This window comes from Diabrotica virgifera, chromosome 4 (assembly GCF_917563875.1).
Source record: "Diabrotica virgifera virgifera chromosome 4, PGI_DIABVI_V3a".
Classification (NCBI taxonomy): Eukaryota; Metazoa; Arthropoda; class Insecta; order Coleoptera; family Chrysomelidae; genus Diabrotica; species Diabrotica virgifera.
Genome location: NC_065446.1, coordinates 96,515,111 through 96,537,888, shown reverse-complemented (window position 1 = coordinate 96,537,888; position 22,778 = coordinate 96,515,111). Strand labels below are relative to the sequence as shown.

General features: G+C 30.3%; 1 protein-coding gene across 2 annotated transcripts in view; it reads right to left on the bottom strand.

Moving 5' to 3' along the window:
- LOC114332263 (histone-lysine N-methyltransferase, H3 lysine-79 specific) overlaps nt 1–22,778 on the bottom strand; it is a 76,351-nt gene that overhangs the window by 17,450 nt on the left and 36,123 nt on the right. For both annotated transcript variants that reach the window (XM_028282027.2, XM_028282026.2), the window contains exons 6-9: nt 20,303–20,462; nt 1,934–2,075; nt 1,527–1,854; nt 1,272–1,462 (exon numbers count right to left, since the gene is read on the bottom strand). In XM_028282027.2, the coding sequence (XP_028137828.1) occupies nt 1,272–1,462; nt 1,527–1,854; nt 1,934–2,075; nt 20,303–20,462 (821 nt within the window). The remainder of the gene's footprint in view (nt 1–1,271; nt 1,463–1,526; nt 1,855–1,933; nt 2,076–20,302; nt 20,463–22,778) is intronic.

Here is a 22,778-nt window from a genome sequence, read left to right as displayed (position 1 = left end):
ATTGCGAGCCAAAATGCTTGATTTCCTCAATCGGCTATTGGGGCCGACCGACCGGCTCTGTCCCGACATACAGCTGACCGACTATAATAACTTTTATTTATATTTAATTTAGAATGTGTGTACTGGTTTTCAGCCTTTTTTTCCCTGGAAGCCGTCTGTTGTGAACCGGTTGTACTGCAGCCACTTGGCTTATTGTACATCTTCCATTGTTTATGAAACCCATTCCAGAATTCTGGAACCCTGTACCAGCTTGTACAGGTCTAGTGGGTGGGTGCCATATAATTTTGGAGTCATTTCGCTGTCTCCGAAAAGTGTTTGCCGCCTCCGATCCAATGCCTCACAGTCATGCAAAATATGGTTGACTGTTTCAGGTTCTCTGTTACAGAGTCTGCAGCTCAAGTCTCCATGAAACAGCCCCGGTTTTCAGCCTTAGTAAATGTATTTAATTACCTTCGTAGGAAAGCAACTTTGATACCCTCTCAGTAACCCCTGTTCTACGTTTCGCTTGACCGACCGTAGTATGTATCTCTACACACTCACAGTAATCAACTGTGAAAATCTAGCTTTAGTAAATTCAAAGATATTTTTCAGCGCTGCCTCTCCGTCTATTGCTCCGCGATACAAAAATTTATTTCGGCATGTATCACTTTACGATTTGACAGACAAACAAGAAATTGAAACTAAAAGTTGTCAAAACTTTAAACGCGTGTTTCTCCTGCTTTTGTCAAAGGCGTTGGATATTGCAACTCAAAAACTACATGACCGATCAACCTCGATTTTGCACATATTATTTTGCATATATTTTCTTTATGACATTTCGTGAGGTAACGATGTCGACATATTTTTTGTTTTATGCTTATTTTTTGTTTAACAATAATAATACTATGTTAATTTTCACCATTTTTTTACAAAAAATTTCGTTAAACTCAAAAATTGTTAAAACTAACAAAACTCGACAGCGTTACCTCATAGGCTAATAAAATCTATGTGAATTTTTTGTTTAAAAATCCATTTTTTTATTGGTGTCTGTAAAAATTTGTCACCGTTGGCTTATTTTTCAATATTTTGTTTTGATTTTTTTTTGAATTGTATTGAATATGTTTATTTAATTTAAAAATAAAATCATTCTACCTTAGTATCAAAATAAAATTCACAAAGAGGTTCTTGAAATGTTGATTTCAAACCATATCCCCCCTTAATGTACTTGTGAGAAGAAGAAGTATGAAACAATTTTATTGTATGAAATAAAAGTTTACTTTTATTCTACTTACGCTGACTGTGACTCCTTGGCTACTTTAGCTTTATGTTTAGCCAGCAGACGTTTTTTCTCAGCTTCTTCTTTCATCTTCTGCAACTTTTCTTCTTTTTCCGCAACTGCCTGTTTATATTTTTCTTCTTTTAACTTTTGAATCTCCAATTGCTTTTCTCTTTCCTTTTGAATCATATCGCGTTGTTGCTGAGCCTAAAAATATATTTAAAGAGTGAAATGTACTTAAAAGTAGCAAGATTTCATTAAAAATGTTTACCTTTAACTGTTTTTCCTCTCGTTTTCGTCTTTTCTCTTCGGCTTGAGCCAGAAGCAGCGCTTCCTTCTTCAACTGTGCTTCTTTCTCTTTTTCCTGTCTTCTTTTCTCTAATTCACGATACTCCGCCTGTGAAGCTTTTAGAGCGCTCAAAGATTTCATCGATACACTGGTATCCTTACTCGTAGAATTACATGAAACGAGTCTATTCATCTTCAGAGAAGTACTAGTAGTTTTTGGCATAAATTTGTTTGTGAATGGTGTATACTGTTTACTTTTTACTGGATCAGTGTTTGCATCTTCCCTTATTGGAATTTTTGAAGCACTTTCCCTAAAAATGTATAATGATATAAGATATATACATGTATAGATGTATACATACAACATCGCTCTTTTTAAGATATACTTACAAAATATTTGATGAGCTTCCAAGCTTTTCAAACGCTTCAACTTTCTTTTTAAGAGAAGTTTTATCGTACGGGCTGAAAATTTCCTTTATTTGTCCTTTCTTAGTAGGTGGCGGAGTTCTATAATTTTCTGATTCATGTTTATCTAAAACGTTAAAAGATTTTTAAATAAAATACTTTTAAAATAATATTACACTTGAGTCCAGGATTCTTTACACGTGTGTCATTAATACCTGGCGAGATAAATCACATACTTTTTATCTGGCATCATTGTCTTCCATGGATGAAACTAAAGACAAACCAGCTACCGCCTGTTAAGTAAAGACACATGTTATTTTTATGAACGCTCTATACTCAGTACATCGAAAAGAGATAGGTACAAAAATGGACTCAAAGAGATAATACTAAATACAGCGACAGAAGTATGTGGAACAAGTAAAAAGAGCAATAAAAGAAAGCAAACTGCATGGTGGAATGAAGAAATAAAATAATAAGTTAAAAGAAAGAAACATGCTTGGAAAATATACTTACAAAACAAAACACCAGAAAACTATGAAGAATATAAAAAACACAAGAGACTAGTAAAAGAACTGGTTACAAAGGCAAAGAAGGACAAATGGACAGAATTTGGAGAAAATATAGAAACAAACACTAAAGAGAATCAAAAACTGTTCTATGGAGTATTAAAATCAATGAGAAAAGAAAGAATTCAAGAAATAGAAAACATAAAGAATAAAACTGGCGAAATTACAGAAGAAAATGAAATAATGAACAGATGGAGAGAATATTTCCAAAAGATGCTACGAACTCACTGCTATCAAGAAGAAAACAATGTAGCGAACCAAAGAATAGAAGTAGACATAGACCCTATAACCATAAATGAACTGCAAGAAGCTATTGCAGAAATGAAAAACGGAAAAGCACCAGGCTATGAGAGAATAACCAGTGAAATGTTAAAAAAAAATGGGACAAAGTGCAACAGAGCTATTATTAAAAATATTTAATGCAGTTTGGAGAAAAGAACAGATACCGATGGCCTGGCAGAAGGCACAGATAGTGCCGATTTATAAAAAGGGCGATAGAAGAGATTGCAACAATTACAGAGGAATAACACTGTTAAGCACTACCATGAAAATATACGAAAAAATACTGAACAAAAGAATAATCGGAAAAATTGACAGCACACTCGAGGAATCACAAAGCGGTTTCAGAAAAGGCAGAAGCACCCAGGATCATATATTTACAATCAAGCAAATAATAGAAAAATATCAACAACAGGAGAAAAAAATGTATATGGCTTACATCGATCTTGAAAAGGCTTTTGACACGGTACCAAGGCAAAAATTATGGGAAATATTAGACAAGAGAGGTATAAGTAACAAAATGATAAGGGTAATTAAGAACAGTTACAACAATGTGAATTATATCATCAGCCAAACGAGAACATCAAAACCATTTACTACCACCGAGGGACTAAGAGAAGGAGGAGGATTAAGTCCAACACTGTTTATAATTTACATGGATGAGATAATTAAAGAATGTAAAGTAAAAGTGAAAAAAATGCATGTAGGTTATAGAAATTTAAGAAGAGTAGACATTCCAGAAGGAGCATTCGCCGATGACGTTGTCATATTGGCTGAAAATGAGAAACAACTACAAAGAAATATAGAAATATGGAATGAAACACTAAAAAAATATGGAATGACAATTAATAAAAATAAAACAAAAGTTATGGTCATGGGGGAAAAGGAAGAAGAAGAAAAGATAAACATAAAAAGAGAAGAAGTAAATATAGAACAAGCACGAACATTCCAATATGTACTTAGGAGTAGAATTAGAAGACAACGGAAGACAGGAAACAGAAATTAACAATAGAATTCAAAAAACAATGAACCTATACCATGCAATGAGCAATAAATTCATAAATAAAAAAGAAATAACACGAAAAACAAAAATTAATGTGTTCAAGTCAATATATAGACCTGTATTAACCTTTGGTTGCGAGTCATGGGTACTAACAAAACGACAAAAGAGTAAAATACAGGCAGTAGAAATGAAATATCTTAGACGAGTTCGAAGAGTTACCAAAAGAGATAGACTACGGAACACTCAAATAAGAGAAGATTTGGAAATCGAGTCAACGTTAGAATTTATAGAGAGAAGGCAACTCAGTTGGTGGGGTCATCTGCAGAGAATGGATCAGACAAAACCGGTGAAAGAAATTTGGCAGGCAAAAACGCAAAGAAGAAAGAAGAAAAGTAGACCACGAAAAACATGGGATAGAACACTAGGCAAAATAATCCAGAAAAGGGGAACAACGTGGATAGAAGCAAGGACGCTGGCTAGAAATAAGAAGGAATGGGTCAAATTTGTATATAATATAAATGTATAGCAGTTACTAGTTAAATTTAAGATTAAGTTGTTTTTGAATTGTATTATAATGTACCATAATGTAATATTGTATTGTATGTAATGTATTGTCGCCTTACACCACTATGTGATAAAAAGGTTTTTTGAAAATATATATAGGTATACAAAAAATACTCTTGGGACGTTTTCAGATTTTAAGTACAATTTGTTTGACGTTTCTGGTTTGTTTACTTGTCACTGTCAATTTGTTGGCTTCTTTGCTGTTTTTTGTCCTGTTTTTGCATTTAGAAGTTATTTATATTACACAAACTGTTGTTTTCACAACTAATTTTATATTGGAGTTTGAAATTTTATGGTAAGTGTATTCTATTTTTCCGTTAATTTACATACAAAGTTAACCTCATTCACAGTTAAGGAATGGTTTTGTTTAAGTTTCCGTAAAAGAGAAATAGATAACAAAAAGAAAATATTTTATTGTCAAATTAACATTTATATTATAACAAATATTTAACTGCACTAATGATATTAAAAGAATTTATTAAGACACTTTAAATGTAGCTGTAATTCTGCAACAAAATTTTAAACAAAAGTACTATCTGACAAACGAGTCCTGGCGGCTGACCTTGCCCGAAAATACACAGCGATAAATGCACAATACGACAAGGTCACGCGCCACGTCTCGCTTGTTCGATAGTAACATGTTACTTTCTATTTATATGATAACGTCAAATTTTTTAATATAATCCGTGATCGGAGCAGTATCCACTTTCTGTCACTTGCAGTTGTGTGGAATAGACTTTCGACTTATTTCGTATGCTTTAAATGATGACGCAAGAATACTTTCTGATTATTTCAGATTGATCGGAGTAAAATTACCAGAGATAAAGCGTGTTGAATATTCCTACCTTCGACTCGCTTTGCCGCGGTTTCGCACCAGCACGCTTGAGCGTAGTGAGAAACATTCAACAACTGTTCCCCTTTTCTTTTATAGATTACTCCGCGATTCAAAAATATATTTCGGTATGCATTACTTTACGGTTTGACAGACAAACAAGAAGACGATGTTGTCAAAACTTTAAACGCTTTTTTTCAAAACTGCTTTTCAAAGGCGGTGGACATTGTAACTCAAAAACTACTTGACCAATCCACCTGAAATTTTGCATAGATCTTCTTTAGACATTTATTGAGGTAACGTTGTCGAGAAATATTTGTTTTTATGCTTATTTTTTGTTTAACAGTAATACAATTGTTTATTTTTACCCTTTTGTTACAAAGAATCTCGTTTTTTTTTACTTCCGAGGATAATAACTTCATACCAAAAACTCAAAAATCGTTAAAATTACAAAAACTCAACAGCGTTACCTCGAGAAATTCATAAGCTAATAAAATCTTTTTGAATTTTTTGTTTCACATGATCCGGTGACGAGTTCTGATGTCCACCGCAAAATCCATTTTTTTTGAGGTGTCTGTAAAAATTTGCCACTGTTGGCTTATTTTTCAATATATTTTGTTGAAAATTTTTTTGAATATTCTTTAAATTGTACTTAATAAACTTATTTAATTTAAAAATAAAGTAATTGTACCGAAGTTAAAAAAAATCACAAAAATGTGCTTGATTTCAAACTATACCCTACCCTTAATAAATTAAAGAACACGGTCTAGGCAAAATTTGTAACAACTCAAAATATTAAAATATTACTGGAGATCGAAATCAAAATATTTCCTTTGATTATTTCCTAATGTGTTTTTATTTTAAGTAGTATACATTTAATTTTTGTATCAATATTTTACCTGTTACAACTGGGCTAGAGTAACAGGTAAAATATTTGTTAAAAGAGAATAACAACTACAAACGACATTTTCATTTGAAATAATAGTTTTTCTACGCTTTTGAATAACATGTAGGCAAATTAAGTTCTGAGAAAATTAGCGTTATTTTACATGAGGCAATAAATCCATTGTTTAATAGATGATATTAAACATATTGCCAACGCGAGGAGCAAAGTAGCAATGACTGAAAATAGAGATAATAATGTCTTAAATATAAACGTAATATAAACATAACACAGTACTGAATAAATAACAATAATCTTTGAATTGATCATCTACCCCAACAGTGCAAATCTTTAAGTCTAACGCTCTCTGACATAGGAAACAAGCAGTGGCGGCTCGTGACATCATTAAGCGGGTAGACGACACACCTTAAGATATAATATATAGGTATATATAAAAATTTCAGTTGTACCGGGTGTCCCAATAAGAATGGCTCTCGGCCCTATCTCAGGAACCGTTTATTGTACAGCTTCGAGAAAAAAATGTTTATAACAAAGTTGCCTCGGGAAAAGCCTGGAAATTATTTTCATAATTGTGGGTCCACTGTTAGAGGGCGTAATTGAATATCAAAAATTTAAAAATTTAAATTTTACAAAATTTTCCCAATGACGGGGCACTGGAAATCATCGTATTCTTCATAAAATTCTGCGCATATTTGATTTCACAAGTTTAAGTCTACCTTTGCAAATAAAAGGTGGGGGTGAGTGGGAACCTTGTTATGAAAAAATGGCTGTAAGTCCGGCTAAATCAAATTTTGCAATCTTGGTCTTGTTGAAAACAGATCTTTTTCATCAATGTTAGGGTTATAATTTCGAACCAGCCTAATAAGTAATATGCCAGCTAGGAGGCGTTATTTAATTTTTTTCAGAAATCTAGTTTTCTTTGGAAAATATTAAATACAAGTATGCATTTTTAATCTTGTATTATAAAATTATATTAAATTAGCAATAGAATAGCGAAAACCGCATGTCTATACCTTTTTTCTTTCTCGAGATATCTTCAGAAACGTGTAAATTTTAAATATAACTGTTACTGTCACCGGTAAACTGAGTTAAGGAAAAGTAGTGTGCTATGGAAAAAAACAAATAAACATTTTCCAGATGTCAAAGTATATAAATATAATTATTTAAAACAATAATAAGACAAACAACACTATAAAATATAACAAAGAAATAAAAACAACTATTTAGTGACGACCTAAATGTTTATATTGTACGAAACGTCATTCAAAGGATTTCGAGATCAGAAATTGAGATTGCTGTTCAATCTACTCTTGAAAGAGTAAATGCTTGCATCTAAAATGATAGGCAACAATTTGAACATTTATGTCGTCACTAAATAGTTGTTTTTATTTCTTTGCTATATTTTATAGTGGTGTGTGTCTTATTGTTGTTTTAATTAATAGGGTTTTTCAACGCTTCTCATTTGTTTCGAGCCTCTGTCATGTGTCGTATAATCCGTGTATAATATTAATATACGACATATGACGAAGGCTCGAAACAAATGAGAAGCGTTGAAAACCCCTTTTATAAACGTTGACATCTGGAAAATGTTTATTTGTTTCTTCCATAGCACACTACTTTTCCTTAACTTCGTTTACCGGTAACAGTAACAGATATGTTTTTAAATTTACACGTTTCTGAAGATATCTCGAGATAGAATGCGGTTTTCGCTATTCTATTGCTAATTTAATCTAATTTTATTTAAATAACGCCTCCTAGCTGGCATATTACTTATTAGGCTGGTTCGAAATTATAACTCTTACATTGATGAAAAAGATATGTATTCAACAAGACCAAGTTTGGAAAATTCGATTTAGCAGAACCGGACTTAGCTATTTTTTCATAACAAGGTTCCCACTCACCCCCACCTCTTATTTGCAAAGGTAGACTTAAACTTGTGAAATCAAGTATGCGCAGAATTTTATGAAGAATACGTTGTTCGGATTTCCAGTGCCCCTTCATTAGGAAAATTTTGTAAAATTTAGATTTTTTAATTTTTGATATTCATTTACGCCCTCTAGCGGTGGGCCCATAATTATGAAAATAATTTCCAGGCTTTTCCCGGGACAACTTTTATTATAAAATTTTTTTTCTCAAAGCTGTACTATAAACTGTTCCTGAGATATGGCCGAGAGCCATTCTTATTGGGACACCCGGTACAATAATATGTCTTCTTCTTAAGGTGTCTTCTCCATTACTGAAGGTTGGCTATAACTACAGCAAATTGCTCTCTATCTTGAACGGTTCTTAGTATCGAATCTGTTTTCATCCCTGTCCAGTCTCTTACGTTCTTCAGCCAGGAGCATTTTCTTCTTCCTGGACCTCTTCTTCCTTCCACTTTCCCATTATCAGTCGTAAAAAGTTGTATTTTTCTCCTCTGTAAATTAGTCTGTAAATTTTCTCTGTAAGCTAGGAGTTCCTCCCTCAGTCCCCATTCTTCTCAGCACCTCGTTGCTCGTTGTTGGTCACATGCTCTGTCCAATAGATCTTCAGCATCCTTCGAAAAACCCACATCTCAAAGGCTTTTATACTCCTCATACTTGTAATTCCGAGAGTCCATGTTTCCACTCCGTATACCAATATGGAATAAATGAATGTTTTTACAAATTGGTATCGGATATCCAACTAAGATAAGTTTATTAGGAATTTTTTCATTCTTTGAAAAGCGTATTTCGACCTCGTGGTGAAGATAATATTATAGGCGAGCGGCAGCAACCCCTAAAATTGCGTTATACCGACCACGAAAATCAACTTTAAGGTGAATGACTAATTTGTGGTTCCTTATGTTTTCGAGATCGCTCAATCTGAATATAGGCTATTGATTATGTACTACAGAAAGGAACTACAACGTTAACGGGGTTTTATTATTTCATATGGTCAATGAATCTCTATATATGAAAAAACCACGGAGTGCTACCATTTAAAGGGGTGCGTTTTTGAGAAATGGGTGAATTAGTCCCTGGGCACAGGTTACATTAGGGTTAGTTCTATGCACTTTTGGTACAAACACGTCTACATAAAAATTGTTCCTGGTTAAATTTCCTATCTAAATATAACTTTTTAAAGTCAAAGATACTTTTTTTTACAAAAATATATTCAAAAGAAAAAGCACAAAGAAACCCAAAAAAAAGAAATTTTGTTTTTTGTCCCATAACTTTTGTCCACGGGACAATAGGTATAGACATTGCTTCACAGAAAAAAAACTTACGTATTTTCTCTTTAAAATGATGTTTAGTAAAGGTCATTAGGATTTACAGTTTTCGAAATATGATTTTTCAAAGTTCGCCACTCACAGCAATTTTGGGCAATTTTCCTTGTTATTTCGCAAATATTGTTCTGTAACTTTTTTCTACGTAACTTTAGGCATATGCAATGGTACATGTAAGAGGAATAGAAATCAATTACCTTTAAAATGGTCTACTGTATAATGTTGTACGACTTCTCTTAAAGAGGTTATCTTTTTCAAGATTTTAAACTTTTAACGAGTTTTTATATAATAAAAATAGAGTATATATATATAAGTAATATATATATATATATATATATATATATATATATATATATATATATATATATATGAGTAACGAGTATATATTATATAATAAAAAAGAAAGCTTATTCTGTTAACTTTAAAATGGTGTATTATAAAAAATTCTAGGATTATTTTTCAATAAGATATGCTTTTTCAAAATGTAATAAGTACTTGCAACGATTTTTGATTTTAGGATTATTTTTTAAATTTCTCATTGTAACTTTTTTATGTGATTGTGTGGTATGGTTGAATCTTATTTTTTATAGGTAATACTTTGGGTCCACTTGACTCGGCCGGGCAAATTTCAAAATATGTATTAATTCCAATATTTACTGTCAAAGCTCCTGCACCACAAGCTTTGCTTGAAAAAATAGCATGTAAATGTACCAAAGGATGTACAAAAAACTGCGGTTGTAGGAAGATAAGAATTAGTTGTTCAATATTCTGCAAAGGGTGCATGTGCATGGGTACTAATTGTGGGAACTCTAAGATAACTGGGGTGTCAGAGGAAGATATTGAAGCTAATGCTAACGAAGAGATGGACTTTGATTTTGAAAAATTTTTAAATGTCAACGTTTAAATAATTTTAAATAAAGTGATATTTTCTAAGACTAATGTTTATGTAATTTTTGTAAAAGAAATAATTTTAAATAATACAGGTCAAAAAAATATCAAAGAATCACTCGGTTTCCATTATTTAAATAGAGATGATACACCATTTTAAAGAAGAGAAAGTAAGCCCTATTTATTGAGCAATATATAGTATAAAAAGAAATGTACAAGAAAAAAAAAGTTATAATGACAAATTTAAAAAATAATCCTAAAATCAAAAAGCGTTGCAAGTACTTATTACATTTTGAAAAATAATATCTTATTCAAAAATAATCGTAAAAAATGTAAAAAAATAATATTTTTTATATTAGGTATTATTTAATATATAATATAATATTATATTATATATACTATATATCACATAATATTATATTATAAAAAATCGTTAAGTATTAAACCTTGAAAAACCATAATCTCTTTAAAAAAAGTCGTACAACGTTATACAGTAGACCATTTTAAAGGTAATTGATTTCTATTCATATTACGTGTACCATTGAATATACCTAAGGTTACGTAGAAAAAAGTTACAGAACAATATTTGCGAAATAACAAGGAAAATTGCCCAAAATTGCTGTGAGTGGAGAACTTTAAAAAATCATATTTCGAAAACTATTAATCCTAATTACCTCTACTAAACAGCATTTTAAAGAAGAAATATGTAGGTTTTTTTTCTGTAAAGCAATGTCTATACCTATATCCTCGTGGACAAAAGTTATGGGACAAAAAATAAAATTTCTTTCCTTTGGGTTTCTTTGTGCTTTTTCTTTTGAATACATTTTTGTAAAAAAAGTATCATTGACTTTAAAAAGTGATATTTAGATAGGAAATTTAACCAGGAACAATTCTTATGTAGATATGTTTGTACCAAAAGTGCAGAGAACTCACCCTAATGTAACCTGTGCCCAGGGACTAATTCACCCATTTCTCAAAAACGCACCCCTCTAAATGGTAGCACTCCGCGGTTTTTTGATATATAGATGTCCGTTGACCGCATGAAATAATAAAACCTCGTTAACGTTGTAGTTCCTTTTAGCTATCTTGTTTTGAATATAATCAATAGCCTAATATGAAGTTTCTTTTTATCTAGAGTTGGCGGAACATGTTCAAATAGACAAGGCGAAAATGGCGGGTTCATTAGAACAAATATTCCCATGAGATTTTTTTAAATAATCACATTCGTGAGACATCCCAGAATAAGGTTCAAGAAGTCGCCCACGTGAAAAGTGGTCCAAATTTTTAACAATTTTTTTTTTAATCAAATTGCAAATATCAATATTTTTGAATACAAATTTTTGTTAGGTTTTTTGGACCATTCTGGACAAAAAAGGTCTCTTGTAATTTTTTCTATGATCGTTTTCGAGTTATAAACAATTTAAAATTGAAAAGAAAACGAAAAATGGCGATTTTCAAGGCTTAATAAATTGGTTAAAAGTTATTATTATGAAAGTCAGAGAGTGACTAAATCAAAGTTTAAAGCCGCGGCCGTCTATGGTGAGTGTGAGAGAGATGCCATTCCGGCAGTCCAATGGGGCATCTTACTCGCACTCACATTTACAGCCGCGTCAATACGATCTTACGGCTTATTGTTAATAATTAAAAATAACAGCTTAGTAATAAATTAATGACACTAATTTCTTCAGGATCTTATAGGGATGGGGGGGGGGGGGCTTTAAACTTTGATTTAGTCACTTTCTGACTTTCATAATAATTTTTAACTGAGTTATAAAGTCTTAAAAATGGTCATTTTCGCGTTTTTCAAATTTTAACTTGCTTATAACTCGAAAACCATCAACTTTAGACAAAAATTACAAGAAACCTTTTTTGTCCAGAATGGTCTAAAAATCCTAAAAAAATTTGTCCGGACCAAAAATAATAATTTTTGCAATTTGATTAAAAAAAATGTTAAAAATAATTTGGACCACCAAAAATAATCTCATGGGAATATATTTTCTAGCGAACCCGCCGTTTTTGCCTTGTCTAAAAAGTCGAATTTTATGCAAAAATGCGAAAAATCAATTTTGATGATTTTTCAACTTTACCTCACTGTACCTTTGGACGCTGTAAATATTTCGTCTTGAAAATTTTACCGTGTCATCTTTGAAGTATTTAGATAACAACGAGCTTTGTACAAAATGTTTATAGAAATTAATAGAGGAGTTGTTAATTTTTAAACATTTTGTCGTTAGATTTCGATAGTTTCATGTTTACTTAAAAAAGTTAAGTGACAAACTTTTTAGTTTTAATCAACACAGCAATAAAACATCATTCATGAAGAAGTTTTCTGAAAAATTTTAAGTCAAAATAGGCAATAGAAAAAAAGTTACGTGACTTTATACACGAGCGGCACACCACAAAAAACGCTTATTTCTCAAGACACTGTATGGTATGATGACCACGGTGTGGTGAATGGCTAATTTTGGTCATACTTTATGTTTTTAATGGTGCTGAGAAAGAAAATTAGGTTTATTTTGAATTTTACGTGGGGGAACATTGGCAAAATCGCAATATTACCCTAAAAATAAAAAAAAATCACATTTTTTTGCGTTTAATAACTGTTTTATTTTAACATTTTTTCAGAATTTTTTATAGTATCTATATTTCTTACCTTTCTGAAGACAATGGTATCGGTTTCAATATTTCTGTTTCATTATGATAAAAGTTATGAATTGTTTAAAGTGAAAAGTGCAGATTCCTGAATTGCAAAGTTTAATCGCAAAAGTTGAGTGACAAAATTTGAAATTTAGCTTTTTAATCAAGTTTATGTTAAAATATAAAATATGGTTCAAAGAATAAAATTTTTTATAGAAAAAAAAATATTGCAACTTTTAATTTTAAGAAAAAAGTGATTTAATTTTTTTTTATTTTTAGGGTAAAATAGGGATTTTGACAATGTTCCCCCATCTAAAATTCAAAATAAACCTTATTTTCGTTTTCAGCACCATCAAAAACATAAAGTAAGACCAAAATTAGCCATTCACCATACCGTGGTCAGTATCTCGAGAAATAAGCGTTTTTTTTTTTTTGGGGGAGTGCCACTCGTTTATAAAGTCACATAACTTTTTTCTTATTGCATATTTTGACTTGAAGTTTTCCAGAAAACTTATTCATGATTTATTTTTTATTGCTGTGTTCGTTAAAAATATAAACTAAGAATTTTGTCACTCAACTTTTTTAAGTAAACATGAAACTAACGAAATCTGACGACAAAATGTTTAAGAATTAACCACTCCTCTTTTAATTTTTTCAAGATTTTGGACAAATCTCGTTGTCATCTAAATACTCGAGAGATTATAACAGTAAAATTTTCAAAACGAAATTTTTATAGCAACCAAAGATACAGCGAGGTAAATATGAAAAATCATCAAAATTGATTTTTCGCATTTTTGCATAAAATTTGATTTTTGAACATGTTTCACTAATTTTAGATAAAAATAAACTTCATATTCGGATTCAGCGACCTCGAAAATATAAAGAACATTGTGGGGGAACATTGGCAAAATCGCAATTTTACCCTAAAAATAAAAAAAATCACATTTTTTTGCGTTTAATAACTGTTCCATTTTAACATTTTTTCAGAATTTTTTATAGTATCTATATTTCTTACCTTTCTGAAGACAATGGTATCGGTTTCAATATTTCTGTTTCATTATGATAAAAGTTATGAATTGTTTAAAGTGAAAAGTGCAGATTCCTGAATTGCAAAGTTTAATCGCAAAAGTTGGGTGACAAAATTTGAAATTTAGCTTTTTAATCAAGTTTATGTTAAAATATATGGTTCAAAGAATAAAATTTTTTATAGAAAAAAAAAAATATTGCAACTTTTAATTTTAAGAAAAACGTGATTTAATTTTTTTTATTTTTAGGGTAAAATAGGGATTTTGACAATGTTCCCCCATCTAAAATTCAAAATAAACCTTATTTTCGTTTTCAGCACCATCAAAAACATAAAGTAAGACCAAAATTAGCCATTCACCATACCGTGGTCAGTATCTCGAGAAATAAGCGTTTTTTTTGGGGAGTGCCACTCGTTTATAAAGTCACATAACTTTTTTCTTATTGCATATTTTGACTTGAAGTTTTCCAGAAAACTTATTCATGATTTATTTTTTATTGCTGTGTTCGTTAAAAATATAAACTAAATATTTTGTCACTCAACTTTTTTAAGTAAACATGAAACTAACGAAATCTGACGACAAAATGTTTTAAGAATTAACCACTCCTCTTTTAATTTTTTCAAGATTTTGGTCAAATATCGTTGTCATCTAAATACTCGAGAGATTATAACAGTAAAATTTTCAAAACGAAATTTTTATAGCAACCAAAGATACAGCGAGGTAAATATGAAAAATCACCAAAATTGATTTTTCGCATTTTTGCATAAAATTTGATTTTTGAACATGTTTCACTAATTTTAGATAAAAATAAACTTCATATTCGGATTCAGCGACCTCGAAAATATAAAGAACATTGTGGGGGAACATTGGCAAAATCGCAATTTTACCCTAAAAATAAAAAAAATCACATTTTTTGCGTTTAATAACTGTTCCATTATAACATTTTTTCTGAATTTTTTATCTATATTTCTTACCTTTCTGAAGACAATGGTATCGGTTTCAATATTTATGTTTCATTATGATAAAAGTTATGAATTGTTTAAAGTGAAAAGTGCAGATTCCTGAATTGCAAAGTTTAATCGCAAAAGTTGAGTGACAAAATTTGAAATTTAACTTTTTAATCAAGTTTATGTTAAAATATATGGTTCAAACAATAAAATTTTTTATAGAAAAAAAATATTGCAACTTTTAATTTTAAGAAAAACGTGATTGAATTTTTTTTATTTTTAGGGTAAAATAGGGATTTTGACAATGTTCGCCATTTAAAATTCAAAATAAACCTTATTTTCGTTTTCAGCACCATCAAAAACATAAAGTAAGACCAAAATTAGCCATTCACCATACCGTGGTCAGTATCTCGAGAAATAAGCGTTTTTTTGGGGGAGTGCCACTCGTTTATAAAGTCACACAACTTTTTTCTTATTGCATATTTTGACTTGAAGTTTTCCAGAAAACTTATTCATGATTTATTTTTTATTGCTGTGTTCGTTAAAAATATAAACTAAGAATTTTGTCACTCAACTTTTTTAAGTAAACATGAAACTAACGAAATCTGACGACAAAATGTTTAAGATTTAACCACTCCCCTTTTAATTTTTTCAAGATTTTGGACAAATCTCGTTGTCATCTAAATATTCGAGAGATTATAACAGTAAAATTTTCAAAACGAAATTTTTATAGCAACCAAAGATACAGCGAGGTAAATATGAAAAATCACCAAAATTGATTTTTCGCATTTTTGCATAAAATTTGATTTTTGAACATGTTTCACTAATTTTAGATAAAAATAAACTTCATATTCGGATTCAGCGACCTCGAAAATATAAAGAACATTGTGGGGGAACATTGGCAAAATCGCAATTTTACCCTAAAAATAAAAAAAATCACATTTTTTGCGTTTAATAACTGTTCCATTATAACATTTTTTCTGAATTTTTTATCTATATTTCTTACCTTTCTGAAGACAATGGTATCGGTTTCAATATTTCTGTTTCATTATGATAAAAGTTATGAATTGTTTAAAGTGAAAAGTGCAGATTCCTGAATTGCACAGTTTAATCGCAAAAGTTGAGTGACAAAATTTGAAATTTAACTTTTTAATCAAGTTTATGTTAAAATATATGGTTCAAACAATAAAATTTTTTATAGAAAAAAAATATTGCAACTTTTAATTTTAAGAAAAACGTGATTGAATTTTTTTTATTTTTCTGGTAAAATAGGGATTTTGACAATGTTCGCCATTTAAAATTCAAAATAAACCTTATTTTCGTTTTCAGCACCATCAAAAACATAAAGTAAGACCAAAATTAGCCATTCACCATACCGTGGTCAGTATCTCGAGAAATAAGCGTTTTTTTGGGGGAGTGCCACTCGTTTATAAAGTCACACAACTTTTTTCTTATTGCATATTTTGACTTGAAGTTTTCCAGAAAACTTATTCATGATTTATTTTTTATTGCTGTGTTCGTTAAAAATATAAACTAAGAATTTTGTCACTCAACTTTTTTAAGTAAACATGAAACTAACGAAATCTGACGACAAAATGTTTAAGATTTAACCACTCCCCTTTTAATTTTTTCAAGATTTTGGACAAATCTCGTTGTCATCTAAATACTCGAGAGATTATAACAGTAAAATTTTCAAAACGAAATTTTTATAGCAACCAAAGATACAGCGAGGTAAATATGAAAAATAATCAAAATTTATTTTTCGCCTTTTTGCATAAAATTTTATTTTTGAACATGTTTCACTAATTTTAGATAAAAATAAACTTCATATTCGGATTCAGCGACCTCGAAAATATAAAGAACATCGTGGGGGAACATTGGCAAAATCGCAATTTTACCCTAAAAATAAAAAAAAATCACATTTTTTTGCGTTTAATAACTGTTCCATTTTTACATTTTTTCTGAATTTTTTATAGTATCTATATTTCTTACCTTTCTGAAGACAATGGTATCGGTTTCAATATTTCTGTTTCATTATGATAAAAGTTATGAATTGTTTAAAGTGAAAAGTGCAGATTCCTGAATTGCAAAGTTTAATCGCAAAAGTTGAGTGACAAAATTTGAAATTTAGCTTTTTAATCAAGTTTATGTTAAAATATATGGTTCAAAGAATATAATTTTTTATAGAAAAAAAAATATTGCAACTTTTAATTTTAAGAAAAACGTGATTGAATTTTTTTTATTTTTAGGGTAAAATAGGGATTTTGACAATGTTCGCCATTTAAAATTCAAAATAAACCTTATTTTCGTTTTCAGCACCATCAACAACATAAAGTAAGACCAAAATTAGCCATTCACCATACCGTGGTCAGTATCTCGAGAAATAAGCGTTTTTTTGGGGAGTGCCACTCGTTTATAAAGTCACATAACTTTTTTCTTATTGCATATTTTGACTTGAAGTTTTCCAGAAAACTTATTCATGATTTATTTTTTATTGCTGTGTTCGTTAAAAATATAAACTAAGAATTTTGTCACTCAACTTTTTTAAGTAAACATGAAACTAACGAAATCTGACGACAAAATGTTTAAGATTTAACCACTCCCCTTTTAATTTTTTCAAGATTTTGGACAAATCTCGTTGTCATCTAAATATTCGAGAGATTATAACAGTAAAATTTTCAAAACGAAATTTTTATAGCAACCAAAGATACAGCGAGGTAAATATGAAAAATCATCAAAATTGATTTTTCGCATTTTTGCATAAAATTTGATTTTTGAACATGTTTCACTAATTTTAGATAAAAATAAACTACATATTCGGATTCAGTGACCTCGAAAATATAAAGAACATTGGCAAAATCGCAACTTTACCCTAAAAATAAAAAAAAAATCACATTTTTTTGCATTTAATAACTGTTCCATTTTAACATTTTTTCTGAATTTTTTATAGTATCTATATTTCTTACCTTTCTGAAGACAATGGTATCGGTTTAAATATTTCTGTTTCATTATGATAAAAGTTATGAATTGTTTAAAGTGAAAAGTGCAGATTCCTGAATTGCAAAGTTTAATCGCAAAAGTTGAGTGACAAAATTTGAAATTTAGCTTTTTAATCAAGTTTATGTTAAAATATAAAATATGGTTCAAAGAATAAAATTTTTTATAGAAAAAAAATATTGCAACTTTTAATTTTAAGAAAAACGTGATTTAATTTTTTTTATTTTTAGGGTAAAATAGGGATTTTGACAATGTTCCCCCATCTAAAATTCAAAATAAACCTTATTTTCGTTTTCAGCACCATCAAAAACATAAAGTAAGACCAAAATTAGCCATTCACCATACCGTGGTCAGTATCTCGAAAAATAAGCGTTTTTTTGGGGGAGTGCCACTCGTTTATAAAGTCACATAACTTTTTTCTTATTGCATATTTTTACTTGAAGTTTTCCAGAAAACTTATTCATGATTTATTTTTTATTGCTGTGTTCGTTAAAAATATAAACTAAGAATTTTGTCACTCAACTTTTTTAAGTAAACATGAAACTAACGAAATCTGACGACAAAATGTTTAAGAATTAACCACTCCTCTTTTAATTTTTTCAAGATTTTGGACAAATCTCGTTGTCATCTAAATACTCGAGAGATTATAACAGTAAAATTTTCAAAACGAAATTTTTATAGCAACCAAAGATACAGCGAGGTAAATATGAAAAATCATCAAAATTGATTTTTCGCATTCTTGCATAAAATTTGATTTTTGAACATGTTCCACTAATTTTAGATAAAAATAAACTTCATATTCGGATTCAGCGACCTCGAAAATATAAAGAATGACCAAAATTTTTCATTCGCCTATCATGGTCGCTTTTTCGATTTCTAAGCCTCAAATTAGCTGCTCGCCTATTATGTCAGTTATATTAAATATTTCGTTATAAAGGCAAATAACAAAAGCAAACTCTTTAAAATTTTATAAATTGTATACTCATTTAAAACTGAAATTAACTCATTCCTCTTTAAATTTTCGACTTTGAATCCATCGAGTTTCACAGTTTTTTTGGGATAGTTTGATTTAGAATTGAATTCAGAATAAATAATGTTTTCGCCGAATGATTAAAAGAACCAGAAATTGATCTATCCGTTGCAAAAAATATCCTACAATTTCTAATACATTTTGAGCTGTGTTACACAACTAAATTAATCTATGGGCGCACGATGTGTAAAAAAGCTTTTGGAGCATCTACTTTAATTTTTGATTGCAATCAATTTAAAGAGTCGGCCATTACACTTGGCACCATCGTAACATTGAGCAGTTAATTTATTTTTTTAACCATATGGTTTAAGAACGTTTCTAATTAAACTATACATATTGGGTGTAATGCATAAAACGTAGTGCTAATGCTTTAAGTATGTACTACATTTTTGAAAATTTTACTACTTACAAAGCATTACTACACTTACAAAGCATTTAATGCTGTGTAAGTGTAGTAAAATCTTCAAAAATGTAGTACATACTTGAAGTATTAGCAGGTACTACGTTTTATGCATTCCACCCAGTATCTGCAGATCTATTCTCGCTAATCTCGTATCTAATATCAAAAAACCCCAAAAATCTTTCTGTTACCTGCCTATTTTTGTTAACAAAACGGATTGTTAAAATACACTGTGTTTTTTCGGTTATATCAGCAGTATCGTCCGCTAGTATAGAAATTGAGCTTCATTAATAACTCTTGAAATTTCATTTTTTTTTTATGTGCCTAATCAGCTAGACAATCTATTAAATCGTTTGTATTGTTTTTGACAAATCCCCTTGTAATATTTTAATACGATCCTGGACTTTCTGATCGTGGACTGCAAAATAATTAAAAATTTCTTACAAATTATCCAAATTTGAATAATTGAAGGCACTCATTCGGAGCGCCTAACGAAACTTCACGAAGGCGAGCATAGACATTATATTCTATTATAAGGCATAGATTTCAAGCGCCTGACATACGAGGGGCGCAAAATAATTACAACTATGGAGAGAATATAAAAACTAGCTTCTTTTTTTATTTTAAATAGGTATAATGTCGAAATTTATGAACCACAATTTTAAAATAAATAATTTATTAATACTAATTATAACAAGTATTAATAAATAATTTATTATTTTACATTTGAAGAGGTTAGGCGACGCCTACCTTGCCTACCCTGACGAGCCGCACCTAGAAACAAGTCACCTAGGAGGCTAACCAACTTCATTAGAAGTATTGCCATCCTAGAATTTAAATAGATTAAGGTATGCACAAAAGATCTCTATAAGTTGTACTGCGGACTGCGGAGAGGGTGCATGGTGGCCTTAACGATTTCAGAAAATCTAGTGTTGATTTGACCTTGATTCTTCGCGAATTTGAATTGTCATATGATAAATAAATATATTTTAAAGGGAGCTTCTTTTAACATATCAGTAGTAAGAAAAAACTAACCTTCAATCTGCTTAAGAACTTTAGGCTTTTCAACTACCATAGTTGCATTCATGACAGGAGCTTGTTCAGAGGGATCGAAATTAGAAACGGCATCTTCATAATCGCTCTTATTTTCATCTTTGTCTGATGAAGATGAAGATTTTGATCTTTTTCCTCCGACCTAAAAGCACAAGTCTTTATTACAAAAGTGTTAAAAAATTAGTTTTTGTGATAATTTTATTGTCACTAAGAAAAGCTTATTTTATTTTGTAAGGTCATAAAATCTAGTGTAAGTAAAAAGCAAGATTTTATTATTAGTTTTAATTTTTGATAATATGTAGTATTATGTTTGCTCAATAAGCAGATTTTTTAATTATTTTGTAAAAAACCATCTTTGAGAACATTTTTAAGTTTAAAAATAGAAAATTGTCACACGGAGCTAAGTCTGCCGCTTATGGTGGTTAGCGTCGTTTTGGTGAAAGATAATTGTTTTTCATGACAAATTACAAGAGTTAAGCCAATGCAAATTAGAATGGAATAAAAAACTATTTCAGGAGATTCGGCAGTGGAAATTATCCAACGAATAATTAAAGCTAACAGAACAGGGAGATAAATATATATGTTACCGTTAAAACCCGAATTTACTAGGAAAAACTAGTTTTAACTATGCACTTTAGACAATTGTAGTTTTAACTAGTCAAAACTAGATTTGACTGCTAAATTCAGTTAAAACTAGAAATCCCGAACAAATTTCATTTAGAGTAGTTTATACTGGTTCAAACTAGTTTTTAGGGTAATTACTAGTGAATACCAGTGAATACAGCGAGAAGAGACAAATCGATTTATCTTGTTCTTGGTAGGGTTAGTGACGAAGGCGGTAACAAACTACACTCACCGGCACAAAAAACCGCCACCCCAAAAAATGGGTCATTTTTAATGTCTTGTATTTCCTAAACCTGATGTCCGATTTAAGTAATTTTTTTAATGTGTTATAGCCTTATTCTTTAACAATATCGCTGTAATAATATTGTTGCTAGACAGGTACATTATCATTGTATACAGGGTGTACGAATCAAACTGTGTTTTTTTCTCAAACTTTGGAACACCCTGTGGAATGATCTAGCTTTTATAAAATACTGAAAGTAAAACCCAACTATAGCCTCAGGTTTTCTTAACATTATGTTATTTGTTTTATTCGCTTATGTTGGATAATAAAAAAGTTAGGCACTTTAACAACTACCCCTGTTTTTCGTCAATATAGGGTGTTTTTAAATAAGTACGGTAAACTTTAAGGGGTAATTCTGCATAATAAAATAATGACAGTTTGCTTTATAAACATATGCCCGTAAATGCTTCGTTTCCGAGATAGGGGGTGTTGAAATTGTTCTTACAAACTGACGATTTATTTATTGCTCTAAAACGGTTTGTGATATGCAAATGAAATTTGGTAGATTTCAGAATCTGTAGAAGAGGTAGTTCACCATTGGCGTGCATACGGGTATAAATATTTCAGATATATCCCGTATGTACGTCAATGGTGAATATAAAATTCTTAATTGTATGCCAAAAAATGCGCAAGAACTACCTCTTAAAATCTACCAAATTTCATTTGCATATCACAAACCGTTTTAGAGCAATAAATAAATCGTCAGTTTGTAAGAACAATTTCAACACCCCCTATGTCGGAAACAAAGCATTTGCGGGCATACATTTATAAAGCAAACTGTCATTATTTTATCATGCAGAATTACCCCTTAAAGTTTGCCGTACGTATTTAAAAACACCCTATATTGACGAAAAACAGGGGTAGTTGTTAAAGTGCCTAACTTTTTTATTATCCAACATAAGCGAATGAATAAAAAAACAGAATGTTAAGAAAACCTGAAGCTATAGTTGGGATTTAATTTCAGTATTTTATAAAAGCTAGAATATTCCACAGGGTGTTCCAAAGTTTGAGAAAAAACACAGTTTGATTCGTACACCCTGTATACAATGACAATGTACCTGTCTAGCAACGATATTATTACACCGATATTGTTAAAGAATAAAGCTATAACATATTCAAAAAATTACTTAAATCGGACATCAGGTTTAGGAAATACAAGACATTAAAAATGACCCATTTTTTGGGGTGGCGGTTTTTTCTGCCGGTGAGTGTATAATGTGCAACTGTTGATTTTTCTGCATCGCTTTTGTTGGTTGTATTACACTACTATATATATTATTCACCATGTTGATTTTTCTGCATCGCTTTTGTTGGTTGTATTACACTACTATATATATTATTCACCATGAGTGATAATGTCGAAGATCAGGTTGAGAGCAGAGGTATAAGAACATGGAACCATGGAAGCAACGTTTTTTGGAAAAGATTTTACAAAAGGAACAGAGCGAGAAGAAAGAAAGTCACTACAATGTTGTGACCAAAAGCATGTCTGTGAAACTGTCTGCCAAGAAAATACTACAACGATTTAGAATTGTTGAAATTGGCGAATTA